We start from the raw sequence: 17,786 nt of genomic DNA, 5'->3' as shown, positions 1-17,786 counted from the left end.
CACCGGTCCCCGCTTGGGTAAATCAGATTGCATCAGTGCTGGGGAGAGGCCACCTTCTCACGGTTGACCGCATTCCCAACGCTCGTCATGATCACTCATTTCTCAGTTGCCTGGCGCCTAAAGAAGCATTAAAATATTGAGACTGAATAAAACACCCCGGGATCAGCATGTTACGAAAAATAACACACATGTTCCCGTTTTTCTGCTCTCTGCATGGTGTCTCCTGCATTGTATGTATGTATTTAATAGGTTTAATGTAGTGGGAACTTAGCTGGCAGTGAAAGGAGCCCTGTAAAACAAGGGGATGGAGAAACAGAACAGCATACAGATCCAATTAGAGGGATGACATTTTATGGGTAGACTTAGAAGGCTATGGAGAGAGGGTAAAAGAGGGTTACAGGCATTGGATGCATGTAAGGGAGGGGGCGTCAGGCCCAATCTGGGTCGGGGAGCTTCCACAAATATTGGCCCGTCTTTGATTAGGGATAGGGAGATTACATCATAGCAGAATTCGTCAAATTCGAATTAGTCAAATTTCTTTAGAGAAATTTGGCCACACACATATATGAGGTTGGGTGGGTAATCGTGATTATAAAGAAAGGGGTAGGTAGGGAGAGCTGCAGAGTGTCTCCCCCCCCCCTCGTGTATTTGCGGGCAAATGTAATAAAACAAAAAAAAAATAGACAAAATCGAATTCAACAAAATAAACTCGACCAAATCACATAGAGCCCTTTGATTAGATGCTCTGTCGTGTGGCATCCCACCCCCTCTCCCCCGAGAGCCCTAGAGATCTTCCTGGAGGCACTATATCCCTGCCTGCCTCTGCCAGGGACTGGTATCGGTTCTCCTTATCCTCCTGTGCACGGGTCTCCTGCCCCTGGACAGGTGTACACTGCTATTTCTGAACCTGCATCAGTTCTGGGGCATACGAGGAGTCGTAGAGGGATCTACAGAGCACATTTTGCAAGCTCATCACATTTTCCCAAGGCATCCCTTTTTAGCTGGTGATCATTTTAAGTTAAGGAGATGTTGAAGGGAGCCACATGCTCACCTGCAGCAGGTGCCGGGAATCTGGGACTCGTCCTGTGGGAGACGACACGTATGATTTGTCTTCTAGGCGGCACGTGGTATCCTAGATGTGAAACGCTGTGACACAAGTTGCGCAGAATCCTAGAAGAGAACAATTTTATGTAACAGAGCAACTTTATGGCGACCTTTTTTTTACACATACGGAACGCAACATTCCTAGACTGGAAAAGCTCTACATGGACAAGGCATTCGGCTTGCTAGTTGGGAAACACACAAGGCATAGAGCATCCTAGATAGGGAACCTTCCATGCCACACAAGCATACTAGATAAGGCGCCTTCTATGCCACACAAGGCATAGAGCATCCTAGATAGGGCACCTTCTATGCCACACAACGCATAAAACATCCTAGATAGGGCACCTTCTATGCCACACAAGGCATAGAGCATCCTAGACAGAGCAACTTCTATGCCACACAAGGCATAAAACATCCTAGATAGGGCACCTTCTATACCACACAAAGCATAGAGCATCCTAGATAGGGCACCTTCTATGCCACACAACGCATAAAACATCCTAGATAGGGCACCTTCTATGCCACACAAGGCATAGAGCATCCTAGACAGAGCACCTTCTATGCCACTGAAGGCATAGAGAATCCTAGATAGGGAACCTTCTATATCACACAAGGCATAGAGCATCCTAGATAGGGCATCTTCAATGCCACACAAGGCATAGAGCATCCTAGATAGGGCACCTTCTATGCCACACAAGGCATAGAGCATCCTAGATAGGGCACCTTCTATGCCACACAAGGCATAGAACATCCTAGATAGGGCACCTTCTATGCCACACAAGGCATAGAGCATCCTAGACAGAGCACCTTCTATGCCACTGAAGGCATAGAGAATCCTAGATAGGGAACCTTCTATATCACACAAGGCATAGAGCATCCTAGATAGGGCATCTTCAATGCCACACAAGGCATAGAGCATCCTAGATAGGGCACCTTCTATTCCACACAAGGCATAGAGCATCCTAGATAGGGCACCTTCTATGCCACACAAGGCATAGAACATCCTAGATAGGGCACCTTCTATGCCACATAAGGTATAAAGCATCCTAGATAGGGCACCTTCTATGCCACATAAGGTATACAGCATTCTAGATGGCAAACAGTTTGCTACACAGTACATACGGCATCTCAGAGGGGGACATTCTGACACAAGATGTGCAGCATTCTAGATGGAAACATGACCTGTTCTAACAGAAATAGAGTGAGGAGGGGAGCATTATGAGATGCAGGAAAAGAGGTGCTAGCTAGACACATGAGCAACAGTAGGAGTGTGCGAGAGAGAGCGGAAAAGTGAGAAGAATCAACAAATGTGTGATATATACATATATATATATATATATTGCAGGGTCTGCGATAGCAGCCTTGTTGTTATGGTTAGTTGACTTTCCCATACGAAAAGCACTTTTTGAGCAGCTTATAACTTTAACACTGTTCGACGAATCCACATGAAACTTTGTAAAAAATAAATATAGACCTAATTAACAGAAGGTGTGGTGCAGTTTCGTCGGGGGGAGCAGGGGGTACACATTTATATGGGGTGCAAACATGTTAAAAATCCAGATAGGCTTGAATGGGGAAAGCATTTTTGTCACACGTGCAACCCAAACCACCGGACGGATTTCCATCAACCTTGTGTGAGGAGCTTCGGCCAAGTCCCAAAGGTGTGCTTTTGCAAATGTGGTCTTAATCCATCCTGTCTTTTATTTTCGCATAAGTGCCAAACTGTAGGTAAAAAGACATAGTGATGACCCTTTGGTGACTTGGCCATGCCCCAGATAATCTGGGCACTGGCCATGGCCACCAGGGACTGGCTATTGGGTTAAAATGGGCACTGGGCCTGGCCTACAGCAATGCCCAATGTCTACTCTGAGATGCTTAGCAGGGCCTGCAACATGGCTGAAGCCTGTGCCCCAGGGATTGTGGCCAGTGTCCCACAGTTCCATTTTGGAGGCATAGTGGCCACTGGGACAGCCTACAGGTCATGCCCTTTCATTAATGTGGGATGCTTAGCAGAGCCAGCAAAATCTATGATGCCAATGCCCTAGGATTGTGGCCATGGGCAATTCCTCTGGTGAGTGGCCCATGGCCCCACTATGGTGTAGTGGGAACTGCACTAGGCTACAGGCTAGACAGAATGGCTATTGTGGGTGGCTTGGTTGAGCTTGGCAAATTGTTGAACCTTGTGCCCCAGGCACATCAGGCATTAATTGCATCCCCAGCATGTCTTGCTCGAAGTGACACATGTCCATTTGCACTGCAACAATATATGTTAAAGGACCTTGATAGTTGTTTCATATATTTTAAAGAGGAATTTGTAATAACTTATTACAGTGCTGGGACAGACTGAAACATATTCAGATATAAAAAGTGTGGAAGTGTACTGAAAAACGTTGTTAAAGGTGTGTTGTGGTTAAATTGACCTGCCAAATTACTACTGTAGATTGGTTGGTGGGGCTTGCGATATGGCTGAAGCCTATTCCCCTGGGATTGCACCACTGGCACGGGCTGCACACCATGGACAGTGGCCCCCATATCATTACGCGGGCAGAATGGACACTGGATCAGGCTGCAGGCTAGGTCCAGTTGATATCAAGGGTGGTTTGGTGGGGTGGGGGTTATAGTTGAGCCTCATGCCCTAGGCAATTCAGGATTGCGGTTGGAAGCCCGCGGCTTGGAAGCCCGCAGCTGAAATGTTTGAGTGAGAAAAGACTGAAAGTTATTTTTCCAAAAATAACTTACGGTCTTCTCTCCCCTGAGAATTTCAGCCATAGGCTTCCAACCCAACCCACCCCCCTACTTACCTTGCGGTGGTACACTTCGTTGTATGCCACCGACTCGCTGTGTCCCTTCAACACCTGATCCCTTTCACTTCTGTGATCGGGAACCGGTGCTGCAGGGTCCTTACCTTTTCTTTTTTTTTGTTTACTTTTTTCTGGACAGTCTGCGGGGGACACCCCCACAACCCCACTCACAATATAGTGAGCAAGGGTGCGGAGGACACCCCTGTAGCCCCCGCAGCCCTTGCCACTGAATGGGGGATTTGGTGAGATATTTCGGGCGTTCAGAATTTTTGAACAACCAAAATTCAGCCAAATCTCCGATCCAATCTTTTCTTCTCTGGCTTTTTGGATGTTACCAGCAATTCAACCATGACTTGTATCCCCAACATGTGCTGCTCAAAGTGACACACAACAGCAAGCACTGCAAAGAATATGTTTATTAAAGGAGCATTATAGTTCTTTCATATATTTTATTGTTTTATTTATTTTGGCATTTGTTGAGCGCACCAATTCCCTGAGGCATCTGGGCACTGGTTACATAAGATTGACGGTTGCCTTAGTCACTAGTTACATTATAGTACAGGCATAGCACTTTGCATAGGGTTACATCATGTTGCAGAGTTACATTAAGTAATACAATGGTTACATAGGGTTACATAAAATGCAAGCATTGGTCTAGCAGGGTGCAAGTAGTGATCTAGTGGATGAGGTTAGAAGCCAGTGATGTGTGTGTCTAGTTACTTTGGTCGAAGAGCAAGGTCTTGACTTCTTTGCGGAAAGACCAAAGGGAAGGATCTGATCTCGGGGCTAATGGCAGTGAGTTACATTGTTTGGCTGCTATCTCTATGTTAAAAGAGAAATTATTAATAACTTACACACAGTGCTGGAACATCATAAAACAGCTTCAGTTATAAATAAAATGTTGAAATACAGTAAAATAAAATGTTGAAGGAATGTTATTGCTAGGTTGCTCCAATAGACACCTTTGAAATGCACTGAAAAGACCTTGTTTAAGGGAGGTTATGGTTAGGTTGCTCTAATAAAACCGTTCACAATTCAGAGACAAAATACTTTTTCAAAGGGACATTATGGTTAAATCACTCTAAAAAGAACCTTTGAAATTCAGAGATAAAACCTTATGGTTGCAGTGCAAATCAACAAAAACAAAGAAATTAACCAATTATGATAAGCTATTCAACTATGCCTCAGCAGCACTACTCTGCCCCGCATGCACTGCTCAGAATAACATCCACTACAAATGGCCTAATCAGTGCCATCACTAATGATATTACATATGACATCACTAATTTATAACAATTCTGACAGGAAATCCTTACAAGGGCTGTGTTTATGACATTGCTACCAACATAAGAAGGGTGATAGGTAGGCCTCTCGTGAAATATTCCATGTATCACAAAGTGTACTTATTCAAACAGAACCACCTGACTACTGAAGTTCTGTTGATAATACAGCAGTCTAAAATACATTAATATAGGTAATGGCCACATAATGGACCATAGAAGTCGAATATTCTTTATCTGGTAGATTTGATCAGGTGAATTATATGCCCAACCCTATTAGGACCTTAAGTAATGTTAAACTTAGAGCGACGGGCTAAGTATACAATAATTATTAGACACGTGCATGGATAAGCACAGGCAGGTAACATCTAGTAAGTGGCAAAAAATTACTATAACCCGAGAATGAAACCGAGATTTGTGTCAGTCATGAAACATATAAAGGATAAACATTTTATTATCTGTCTGTGTCCTCCTTATTGTTCCATGTCTGTTCACCATGAGCTCAGACCAAACCATAAGAAAACTAACTTCAGAACATTCTGCAAAGTGAAGGCCTACATGTATAGCACCATCAAAGTATGATTGTCACGTTTTCAATGCGATATCTCTAGATCAAGTACTCTGCTACTTAAACTGCTTATTGTCACTAAAGTGATGCCATTGTGATGTCCCCTTTGATGACCTGGCTTTTCGTATGAGCAGTGCATGGCGGGGGACGGGGTCGGGCGAGGCATGTGGCATAGCTTACCCTAACTGGAGAATTCGTTTTGTTTATTTATTTTGCACTGCAACCATAACATCCCTTTAACAAAGAATTTTAAGTAACAAGTGCAAGGAGAAAGATTGGGCATAAGGGCACAAGGCACAGACAGAACTGAACACAGAGAAATAACAGAAAGAATGAGAAATGCAAGAGAGAGTGAGGGGCTACAAAAAAAATGAAAGTAGAAATGAGGAAACTGCTAGAGGAAGGAGGGAGTGGGGATCAGGGGGAAGGAAGAGAAAGAGTGAACACGCAGGACCTATATGTCTGTGCCAACTCCACATGCACCAGATCCTTCACTCACTGAATCCCACTCACTGAACACCTCTCCCACTGCACCTCCCTCCAAATCCTTTCACTCTAAATATGTCTCTTTTCCCTTCCCCCGGCTGCTCGTGCCCAGCTCAGTAATGGAGCGTTTCACCCCCATAGTCCTCCTGCCCACACTTCTTTCCCTCCACATTTCTTTCCCTCGCTCTGCCCTAATGCCACCCACCACTCTATTCTGTCTTCGCCATAGGAAGCTCCGTCCCCAGTCCCCTTTTTGTGATCTAGCCGGCCCCATGTCCCCTAACTGCACTCCCCTATGACCCCCCTTCACACACTCTCTTGAACAGTTCCACTCTCTGCGCAGTGGACAATGGAAATAGAAAGCAAATCACGCTTTTGATGACCCTGTGTTTGTCACACAGAGCAGTCGGTGGGCCATCCATCTGCTCAACAATGGGATTAATTGGAGAGGGATTTTGTGAATCCACCTTTGCCGAATATGGATAAATCCAGACACGAGTAGAGAAGACTATGCTGAACTAAAACTAGGAAAGCTGACATTCTCCAATGGGACGTGAACATTTATCAAAGTGAGATTCAACAGTAGCTTTAATAATAGAGTGAAAGTGTTGTGGTGGGGGTAGCAAGAGTAAACAAAGGCTTGTGCAATGCACACAAGTGCCAACAACACAAAAGCCAGAAGGTAAAACCAGAGTAGGTGCATGGGAGGCCTAAGTGAGTGGGAGTGAGCACATAAGAGTGAGTTAGCAAGTGAGTTTGAATGGTTTAGAGTAATAAAGTGAGTGTGACCAATTTAATGTGTATGATGTAATGATATAAAGACTAACCTTAACATGGGGAGTTCACCCCCCCTGTTAAAGTGGCACACAATAGATCACTTATTTGATTAAATCTAGCTCTGTATATGACTCATAGAGAGACACTAAAATCCCTCCCCTGTGCCACCAATAAGCCAACAGCCAGGACGGGGTATAGAAAGGATATATATATATATATATATATATATATATATATATATATATATAATAATAGGTTCAATGAATATTTACACCAAATGATTACACACACCGCCTTCTCTGTAGCATCTGTAGCACAAAATATTGTTTCAATACAAAAACTCACTTTTGGGGATTTCACTTTTTGGATCTCATGTACATGGAACACAGGCCAGATAAACAGTTCAACCCTCCTGTCCCACAAAAACCCCTGAATGTCAAGATTAAACAATACCTCGTAACATTAGAAGATCATGATCATTGGCATTCCTTGATAAGGTTTAGATTTAAACCAACTGCAACCTTTTTCTATTTTTAACAGCAATTTCACACATGCAGTGCTTTGTATGTTTAATTTCTCTGCATGCTTGAAAATGCTAGCAGTTTTGAAAGCACCACAGACTTTTGATATTTTGGATTGATAGAACCCTTCTTACTTCTTCACCCTGAAGCAGTACAACATCTCTCTTCTATCAGGGTCACTTTCTCACTCTCAGGAGAGAGTGTGCACTTTTCAATTAAGAATTGCACTTTGTTTAATTTACCCAAACACTTCTCTACCCAGCACCAAAAACCCAGACATCCAGTTACATTCAGCACCCCTCTGCTTAAAGGCCAGGTCTGCTGAATGCTGAAAGTTAGGAATTTCATTTTTAGGCAAGGACGCCTCTTACCGTTAGGGGATCTTGGGGTTGACAAGGAAAATAGGTGTACCCCCTTACATTAACAGACTATAGTTTTTATTTTCACAGGGAATGAGTTTTGTTAATTTCGAATGTTAACAAAATCACCCCGTGTTATTTAGCTCCAGGGGAATTACTTGAATTATTATTTCTCAATATATATACTAAGGATCTTCTTCCATACCCCCCACCCATTAACTAAGGCAACGGTATTAGATCAAACAAATCCCCTCACTTGGTTCGGCTGGACAAACGACTTACATTGAATTTCTACGTTTTTGGTGCGTAGGAAAGACAATGTTTCAGGACCCTCTCTTGGGGTAGCACATGGATCTGGTCAGGCACTTCGCTCATGGATAGCCACCAGCATTCATCTCTCGATTTTGCTCTCCTTGCAAAAATCCCAGCCTTAGTCTTTCCCAATTGCTGTCTCCCAGGCAATCTTATATCTCTATCCAGCTTTCATTGGTTCCACCCAGATGACATCAGGCAGCTGTCCTGGCAGAGTTACATTATGCAGCCCTGTTTCAGCATTCACCCACATGATTTTTGGGCAGTTCCCCCCTCTCTGGCTTGTGAAGCCACTTTTAACCTCAAAACCACACCTCAGAAATAGTGAAATCAGGAGGTGTTAAGTTATTAGCCCTGAATTTTAATTTGACGCTTACTGTCCTCTTCACCCCCAAAGCCCAGCCCATCTCTATGTATAGGCCCCTGAATGATGAACTTAAAACCTGAGAAGAATGAACACACTTACTAGCAGTCATCTTGGACTCCTTCTTCCAGCACACCCAGGACATTGCCAATAAGTCCCACGTTCAATACTTCCATCTCTCCCATTTCCCACTTTCCCCCAGAATCTCAATGTTACCCGAGCCCTGGTTCTCTCTAGGGTTGACTTCTGCAATCGTCTTCTCCTGAATCTACCTTCTTCCACTTACGACCCATCCAACTTTTCCAGAATAGGGCAGCAAGACTTATCCTTGACCTTAAGCCCAGGGACTGCATCTCTCCTGCCCTAAAAACTATCCACTGGTTCCCATTTGCAGCACGGATTAAATTCAAATCCCTCTGCATCATCCACAAGGCTGTTCGGGCCCTGGGACCATGCCATCTGCAACTCTCTCTTACTAAATACTCTCCATCTAGAGCTCTGCGGGCCTCTCTAGGTGTAAAGTGTTTTGCTAAACAGAGGGACCGATGCTGATCACTTTCTTCAGCTGGCACCCTCTTATGGAACAGCCCTCCCTCTTCGTCTTGAGCAGGACCTCCTCAAATTCCAGAACCTCCTCAAGACTTTCCTCTTCACCTCTTCCTTCCCTTCACCCCTCTTCCGCTAATCTCTCAGTTGCCGTGATTGGTGACCAAGGCCCTTATGTATCCCTGCAGGACCTGGCCTCCCATACCCAATAGCCCCAGCCTCTGCCAACCTCTCAGCACTTGCCTTGACACCCTCCGGCCTCATTTCTGTAGGCTTGTACTCTTTACCAAATAGCACTTACCATACAATGCACTTTTTGTTTTCTTAAATCCCATGATCCCTCCCTGTTGCCCTGTGGGTGCTTTGAAACAGAATTGACTTACTGTATAAGCACCTAACAAATGCACAATAAAGAAATACAATAAATACATGTACTTTTTTTAGCATGTCAGTTTTTCACTCAAAAAGTCCTAAGTGGCAACTTTATTTTACACATAAACCTAACAATATATATATATTTAGATTCCACTAATCATGGCAGGCTTATTAAGATAACTCCCATCTCGGCAGGAGGTTGCAGGTCCAACTCATGGTTTTTCGCACTTTACTCACAAATAATAACAGTTATTATCACCAAGCTTTATACCGTTACATGATTCCAGATGCTACTATCTGCCGAACTTTAAGCATCATGCCCTTTTCTGTGGAGCTAGAAATACATTTGAGATTGTTACAGGTTTTCCTAAAGTTGAACTTTAATAAGTAGTACATCAATTAGTAGGCCAATTCAGCAGTTGTTTAGTGATACCTGACCCATTACGGTGTAACTTATGATTCTTGAGAAAATGAACAACTATGATAGTCCATTTAAACTAATGGGAATCTTCAAATATGTATGCAGATCCTGACTAGTATTTCACAGTATCAGTTTCATTTCTTCTCAGAGCATCGGTTCCAGACTATGCTGCTTCATTGTTGACTTAAGCCTACAATTATCCCATCCGCTTTTCTTCTCCCAAAGTTAATGTTCATCCAGTTGCTTATCTCAGAGAACATGCCCGGATAAAACTCCTTCCCGGTCCCTGCATGAGTCTTCTGAATAGAAACTGGGCTCTTCTTAGGAAATAGAAACTTAAAGTCATGCCTCTAGCAACAGACTCTCATATTTGTGAAGGTGATTCTGTGTTTGCAAATACGATGCTTTCCCTGAGAATCAGCCTTTAATTTTTCTTGGATTCATCAATCACATGCAAGGCCCAATCAGTACCTGGATTTCTCTATATTTTGAAACAGCCTTTTTAATGTGGCAGCTGAAAATGAATTTCTGCCTTTTTGTCTGTCATCTCACAATGTCCCTTTCCAATTCCTTTCTGCAAGCTGGAATTCATTTATTTTTCGCAGATTGCTTGATTCAACTGCAGAAGTACATGCATTGAATTCACTAGGTACATTAGCAGTATTGCATTTTTGTTATGCTGGCTTTCCAGTCTGCCAGTGTGCCTTCCCATTGCAAGAAGGTATTTATGCACATTTTGGGCCTAACCTGTCCTTTCAGTTCATTTGATCCTGGGGCTATCATTAAACCCCACAATGACTAAGCAAATTGGTGACAGAGATTAAGTGTGGTAATTTGAGAGTATGTAGCAGTAAGCGATTTACTAGTCTTGCTTTAGAAGGAGTAACCAATGAAAACAGCGTGGAGGGAGAGTGCACAGAGTACCAGGGAAAAGTAGGGGAACTGAACTCGAGAAGAAGGACAGAAAGGAAAGTAAAAGGTAAACTTGGGAAATAAAGAGATATCAAGAACGAGAAAATGATGAGCTGGGATAAAAAAGACGATTAGATGGAAAAGGGAATGGATTGTAAGTTATGTTTCATTTACTGTTTTTCTTTTTAGATGCTGGTTCCAAATCAAGACAAAAACTCCACGGTACTGTATTGTGATAGATCCCAAGGGGAGTTATGGATCATGTTGGAAAAATGCACGTTTGGTGGGTGGGTTCAAGGATTGGGGCCAGGCGCTGGCTGTTGTACTGTATCCTGGTGTACATTTGTAGAGGCTAGCTCAAAACAAGGGAAAGGACAAGGAGGGCTATAGGGGATTTTCTACACCGGCCTAACCTATGGCGTCATAACTTGCCCCAGCAGACTTTGCTGAATGTGTATGGTGTGCCTGGAGTTTAGCTGAAGTATTTCACGTCTGGGAGTCAGGTGAGAAGAGGAGCAACTGGTGCCCAGATGTTCCTTCATCCCGAAGAGATACATTATCCAGGGAAGAGCCATTCTACCGCCTTCCAGCACTTTTCCCAGGAATCTTAGGTTCAGAGCTGACACCAAGGTGGTTTGAAGAATAGTTGCCCTGTAGCTAGATCTTCAGATCACTGAGCCAAAGTCATGCCTCATCATCTCCAAGCTATTCCAGTGTGGGGTCATGGCTTTCCTACCAAGCTGCCCCTAAGATAGCAGAGGCAGTCATATATGCCATCAACATTTCTCTGATAGTAAGGGATTCTCCACTTGTCAGTGGTAATCTTGTGCCAGTAGATCATTCTCTGTTAACCAGCATGGTCCCAAGCACGTGTAAGGATTTATGCACAGCACACACAGCTCTAACCTAGAGTGTCTATTGAGGAGCCGGACAGAGCCATATGGATATTCTGGTAAACACAGAGCTCTGCCTGTGGTGCCGGAGGGGCTCTACCATTTGCTGAGATTTCTCCAGATTTATCAGTCTGTAGATCAATCCTACATGGGGGACAGCCGTAGAGGCTTGTATTACCCTCTTTATACAGTAATAAGTCCAAAGCATGTGTGTGCTATTTCTTCATTGTTCTTAGAATCTGACCAAAATGGCTACATGTGGGTTTAGAAATATGCTGATAGAGTGAGTCCCAAGGCTCAAGCTATCTTGAGGAAGAGGGCGATCTCTTTATGCTATTTTCGAGTGAGAGATACGCTCTTAGTCTGCATATTATGTGTTAAAGTTGAGTCTACTGTGTACAGGACACATAGGTGAGGCATAGATGAGGTCTCTTGTACAGATCAATGGAACAGCTTCTTGTATCAGCTAAGAAGAGAAATTGTGAATTCCTAAAATGTCAAGGCTACAAGTCTGACAAATGTCATCAGTTAGATTGCCCCATGTTCTTTCTTTGGGTCTGAGGATGTGGAACACTGTCTCACCAGGAGGGGGCGGATAGAGAGAGAGATGCAGCGTGGGTAAAGCTTTGCTGGTAGGCACTGAGATATTGTCATGTTGTGAGAGAAAGAGTGAGAGAGCAACATCCTCCACAGGTGGCTACGTGTGCGCGTGCACAGGGATGGCATCACCCAGATGGGATGTGGTCTGCGTGGGTGCAGTCAAAGGAATACCCAGGGTGACATGGTGCAGCAGGGATAGCACAGTGGTGTCTCCTGTAGCCCAATTGAATCTACCTTCTTGGTACTAAGATCTAAGAATTTATATTTCTCTGTCTGTTTTTCTGCTTCCTTTTCTGTCGCATTTGCCTGTTAGACACTCCAACAATCGGTCGGGAGGGAGGTTTGATAGTGTGAGGGGACAAGGTAGATATCGGGCATTCCATTCTTTGCTTTTATGGGTTGCAGACTACCAACCCTAATTATATATAGAGGTCCCTAAAAGGACCTAAGCGGCAAGATTCTATGTATCACCTTAGTTAAAGAGTCACTCTTGCCTTTTCCCTAACGTTTGTCGAGGGTATCCATTTTGTAACCAATTTTGATTTGTCGACATTAACCCAAGCCTAAACGTTAGCAAAAATGAGGGCAAGAGATTCCTGATCATTTTAAATTGTAATTGTGCCCTTGCCTGGGCTCAGGCCTGTGGACTGTAAATTTGCAAACCTGCTGGAAAGCAAGCACTTCAAATCCTGTCCTCTCGGGCAGCTATCCACACTTGCAGGGTTTAAAGCTCTCATATCACTGCAATGGACACAGGTACTGGCCTGCTTTATCTGCCAGCATCCCGACACCACTGAGCTGAGTCCAGGGCGGAGGGTGCTGAGTGCATTGGCAAGTGGTGTTTGATGTGGTTGAGGTTCACGGACTAGATTCTTCTAACGCAGCAGAGGCAAATGCCACAAGCAGCAAACGGATACCTGGCTAGTTATAACAGAAGCTGGCAGTGTTTGCACTAGCCCGGCTCCCATTCTCCCTCATATCAGTGCCCATCTCCTACCTCTAATGGCAGTCATAGATTGTTATTGCTACCACCTCTTCAAAGGGATAATCCAAAATCATCAGCATTTCTATACGGACCTAAGGAATTTCCTCTTCTGACTCTCTTGCAATTGAAGTGAGTATGGAAGCCCTAGATTGTGCCAATAACTCTACCTATTTCAATAAATCAATCAATCAATCAATTAATCAGTAATGGAAAAGAGTTAGACATTTTAGTAGAAGGAGATTTCAAGGCAGCAATCTATTTCAGAAGATCCATAATCATGAATACAACGTCTATACTTTCCCAGAGCACATACGTACTTCATCCCAACAATCAAAAGGGCTTCCATCCAGAGTCGTCTTCCATTCATTAAAATGCAGTAGACTCTTTCAAACAGGTTGTTCTTCCAAAGAAGTCTAAAGTCCCCCCATTCGGCCAGTAATATTATACAAAGAGAAGTGATTGTATACAGTAAGAGTGGGTATTCCCTTAGACTATTTGTGACCAAGAGCTTGCTCTTTCACTTCCTGAATAAACTTCCACCGGAAAGGGCAGTGATATAATTAGCCTTTTCTGATCCGTATTCATCATGGCTGTCCTTTGACGGTAGGGCTTTCAGCTTAGGTGTTCAGTGGGCTCAGCAAAGACAGCCAATAATTGAATACTATTGAAGTGATACAATTACTTCTACTTCCATTAAATAATGATATCCAATGTTTACCTGGTGCTTCATGCAAAGTTTCTTGAACTTCTAAGCACTGCAGTAAAAGGAGTAATTTTTACCCAAATCTAAGCAACTATTGGGATAGATATGATAGCAAATTTAAAGAAAGCACACTGTTGTCTAAATCACTTTCATTCTCGTCTCAGTCTCTAGACATGATTTTTAAATTTCCCTTTTATAGATAGAGAACAGCTTTATTGTAGAGTCATGTGCCTGGTGAAGCGAGTGCTGGGAATCGATACTCAGTTTTAACAACGCTGGTGAGAACTGCAAGGTGCTGGGTAGAGAAACTTGCCAAATACCATTAAGAATATAAGGGAAAATTCTCTAGCCCCAATTTTTTTTAGAGTTTCTCAAAATCCTTCAAGGAAGAGTGCGGTTACAGCCTAAACTCAATGTATTGATACTCACACTTGGAGATTGGGCTCTGTTTAGGGGCTGCATCTATATTCTAAAGTCTGTTGTTGTAGTTGTGAACTGCGCTTGCTGAGATCTGTCTCCTGCATATGTGCGAGTGCTTCTCTCTTTCTGTTTCCCTCTGATCACAGTTATCCTTGATTTATAAAACGCTAACTAGATATTTGCATGTTTTCATTCCTAGACCACCACCCTGATTGGATTGCTGAAGACTGCTCGGCTGCTGCGCTTGGTGCGAGTTGCCCGTAAACTGGACCGCTACTCTGAGTACGGGGCTGCTGTGCTCTTCCTGCTCATGTGTACTTTTGCGCTCATCGCCCACTGGCTGGCTTGCATTTGGTACGCCATAGGCAACATGGAGCGCACTATGAAGAACGACGATTACCAGAAGATTGGCTGGCTCGACTCCCTTGGGATTCAGATTGGGAAGCCTTACAATGAGTCGGTGGGCAGCTCTGGGCCTTCCATCAAAGACAAATATGTGACGGCTCTTTATTTCACCTTCAGCAGCCTGACCAGTGTGGGCTTTGGAAACGTCTCCCCCAACACCAACTCAGAGAAGATCTTCTCCATCTGCGTCATGCTCATCGGGTGTAAGTACCTACCTTTGCTCACTCGTTTGCGCTCATGACACAGCGCTTCTAGTTAAACTTCATTACCATTCAAATGTTCATAGTGCTTGCTAACTATATTCCTTGAGCCTCTAGTTTACTATCTCTCTGCCAGTCTCTCTTTCTGTCTTTCCAGCATTGTTTCTCCATTCCTTTGCTTCTTCCTCTCCTTCGCTCACCCTCCAATTCTTCCCTTTAACCTCCATTGCACTCTCTTTAACACCACCTCTTTCGGCATCTCTTTCACTGTCTCTGTCTCTCTTCCACCCTCTCTTTATACGATTCTACAAACACACACCACACACACACACAAAAAGCACCACACACGCACGTTGTTATTTACTTTCTCAGGCTATTTTTACTTTTTAAAAGGCCTTTCAACATGCATCCCACCCAGCAAAGTCAGGGGATGCACAGGCCTGTGCTTTTGGTCCTTCTTTGAATAAACGAGGAGCATGCCAAGCACAGCATTATGAACTGTCGGAAGGTTGATGTGTTGAAGCATCTTTGTTTCTTTCAAGTTAACTTTCAACATCCTGCATAATTTGAAGGTTGCAGAATTGCCACTTTGATGGAACAGGTAGGTGCTACGTTAAAATATCGAATCTAAAACAACGAGGCTGAAAACGCTGAATTGGTTTTTCTTCGAATTTCCAAAATGCCTTTATGATTTTCTGCACTTTTTTTATTTTAAATGTTGGGGGTGACCTCTGCATCCACCTCCCACATTCTCCCTACCATAATATTTCCCCTAATCCAAACCCCCATCTAAAAATCTGATTAGAGAAATTCCTCGTTTTCGGCCTCATTGTTTTAGAATTCGTTTTTTGGGCAGGATTACTGGTAGAACAAAGTAGAGCCAGTTTAAGATGACTCTGTCAGCCCCGGCATACACTCGTGTGCGGCAGAGGCGTGACAGTTCGCTTTATGGAGACTGTTCTGTGCGATCACGGAGCGGTCTTTCTAAAGCGACCTTTTAGTGAAAAGATCTTTATAAACAGATCTGTTCACTGGGAACAGATTTACTGCTTTGATGACATTTGAAATCAAGTGGCTCTGACTCGCTTTGTCGAGTGTGTGTGTTTGTCAGTGGAGAGGAACCTGAGACAGATGAGTTTATGGCTTTTCCTGAGGCTACTTCATCGGTTCCCAGAACAATGCCCCTCTGCATCCCCATCATTGTAGACCCAGAAGGGCGATGGAAGACTGGAGGCAGGTCTTGTGTTTTAGCGCCAAGTTCGAACACCATCCCCGTGTTTCCCTTATCCTGTAGTGACCAGCACAGCGAGAGCAGTAGCCCGTGCACTACTTCGATGTGAGGATGTATTCCCTGCCCTAAAGGGACCGCAGAGCTCTACATGTGCTATTGGGGATAACAAGCTTATAAAGCGGGTGGAAATGAGAGAGATTTTACGATGGGATTTTTCCGTTCTGAGGTCCTTTGTCAATTTTTCACACATTTTCCTTGCATTTTTCTTGTACTTCTCTCCTATTTTTTGTTAATTCTGTGCCACTTCCCATTGGACTCTGTGACTCTTCACCTTTCCAACGTTTGTCTTCTAATATGCTTCCTGTTTTCTTTCTTTCCTTCATTCTATCCTTCTTCCCCTCCCTTTCCTTTCTCCCTCCCTCCTTTCTGTTCTCTAACGATCGATCTTTGTTTCTTTCTTTGTTTCTTTCTTTGTTTCCTTCTTTCTTTCTTTGTTTCTTTGTTTCTTTTTTTCTTTCTTTCTTTCTTTCTTTCTTTCTTTCTTCCTTTCTTTCTTTGTTTCTTTGTTTCTTTCTGTCTCGCTTTCTTTATTTCCTTTTTATTTCTGTCCTTCCTTCATTCAATCCCGCATTTTAGCTGGTGTCACCCTGCAGTGCACCCTCTCCTGAATGCCGACATCTCCTATGGACATCTTAGCGAGAAAGGCGCCAGCTCGCTCTCTAATGCTCCTGCAACCCCCCACCCCCCTCCCCCGCTGCTTGGAGGGAGATGGCAGTCTTTTTATTTATTTTTGGATTCGGTGTTCTGATATGCAAAGGGGAGGTGAAGTGGGAGGGCACACCTTTTGTGCGAACGTGCTAATTAAAGTAAGAACGAAATGAACTGTGCGAATATTTTTACTTTTAAAGTTTCATCAAAGAAGTGGGGTGTTGAATTTGAGGAAGATTGTGCTTGAGTACTGCAATTTTGCCAAGAATAAATTAAGAAATGTGCTTTTAACTGAGTAGTCAATTTTCAGGCCAATGAAATGAAAAAAGCAATCAAGAGGTATTTAAATTAGCAATCACATTCATTTTTAATGTAAACTGTCAAGCGAAGATTTAAAGATAGTGGCAGCACAGCAATGCAGACTAAATGAGAACACTGCCATCTGCACTTTGTCTCGAGCCAGTGGCCATGCTTTTTCATAATATTTGATGGGTTTCTTCACTGTGCAACAACTACTAGTTTTACCAGTCCTACTGAACTTAAAATGCACAGTTTACAACACATTTTAACAAAGAAATTCCCCTTGAGTGCGACTGAAACAGTATGTCTCAAAAGGACAACTTGCCATTTGCCACTGTGTTTCACTTCATCATTGGTGCCCGAGCCAATTGCATGCTTCTGTCCAATCCTGTCACTACACTACATGTGCGCGCCCAGTTCCCCATATTCTCCCTGCTCTGAACAGTGATGGTAGCATGGATAATGCCCTTGAAATCCCTTGTGCATCCACTCCTGGCTCCATAATTAGTTATTTG

General features: G+C 43.5%; 1 protein-coding gene across 1 annotated transcript in view; it reads left to right on the top strand.

Annotated features, from left to right (window-relative positions):
• Positions 1–17,786, top strand: part of KCNH2 (potassium voltage-gated channel subfamily H member 2) — a 1,778,384-nt gene that overhangs the window by 1,568,113 nt on the left and 192,485 nt on the right. The window contains exon 7 of the mRNA XM_069645957.1: positions 14,627–15,035. Within this exon, the coding sequence (XP_069502058.1) occupies positions 14,627–15,035 (409 nt within the window). The remainder of the gene's footprint in view (positions 1–14,626; positions 15,036–17,786) is intronic.

This window comes from Ambystoma mexicanum, chromosome 2p (assembly GCF_040938575.1).
Source record: "Ambystoma mexicanum isolate Mex_15411 chromosome 2p, UKY_AmexF1_1, whole genome shotgun sequence".
Taxonomy (NCBI): Eukaryota; Metazoa; Chordata; class Amphibia; order Caudata; family Ambystomatidae; genus Ambystoma; species Ambystoma mexicanum.
Note: the sequence above shows the minus strand (reverse complement) of the source record. Positions and strands in the feature narration are given on the sequence as shown.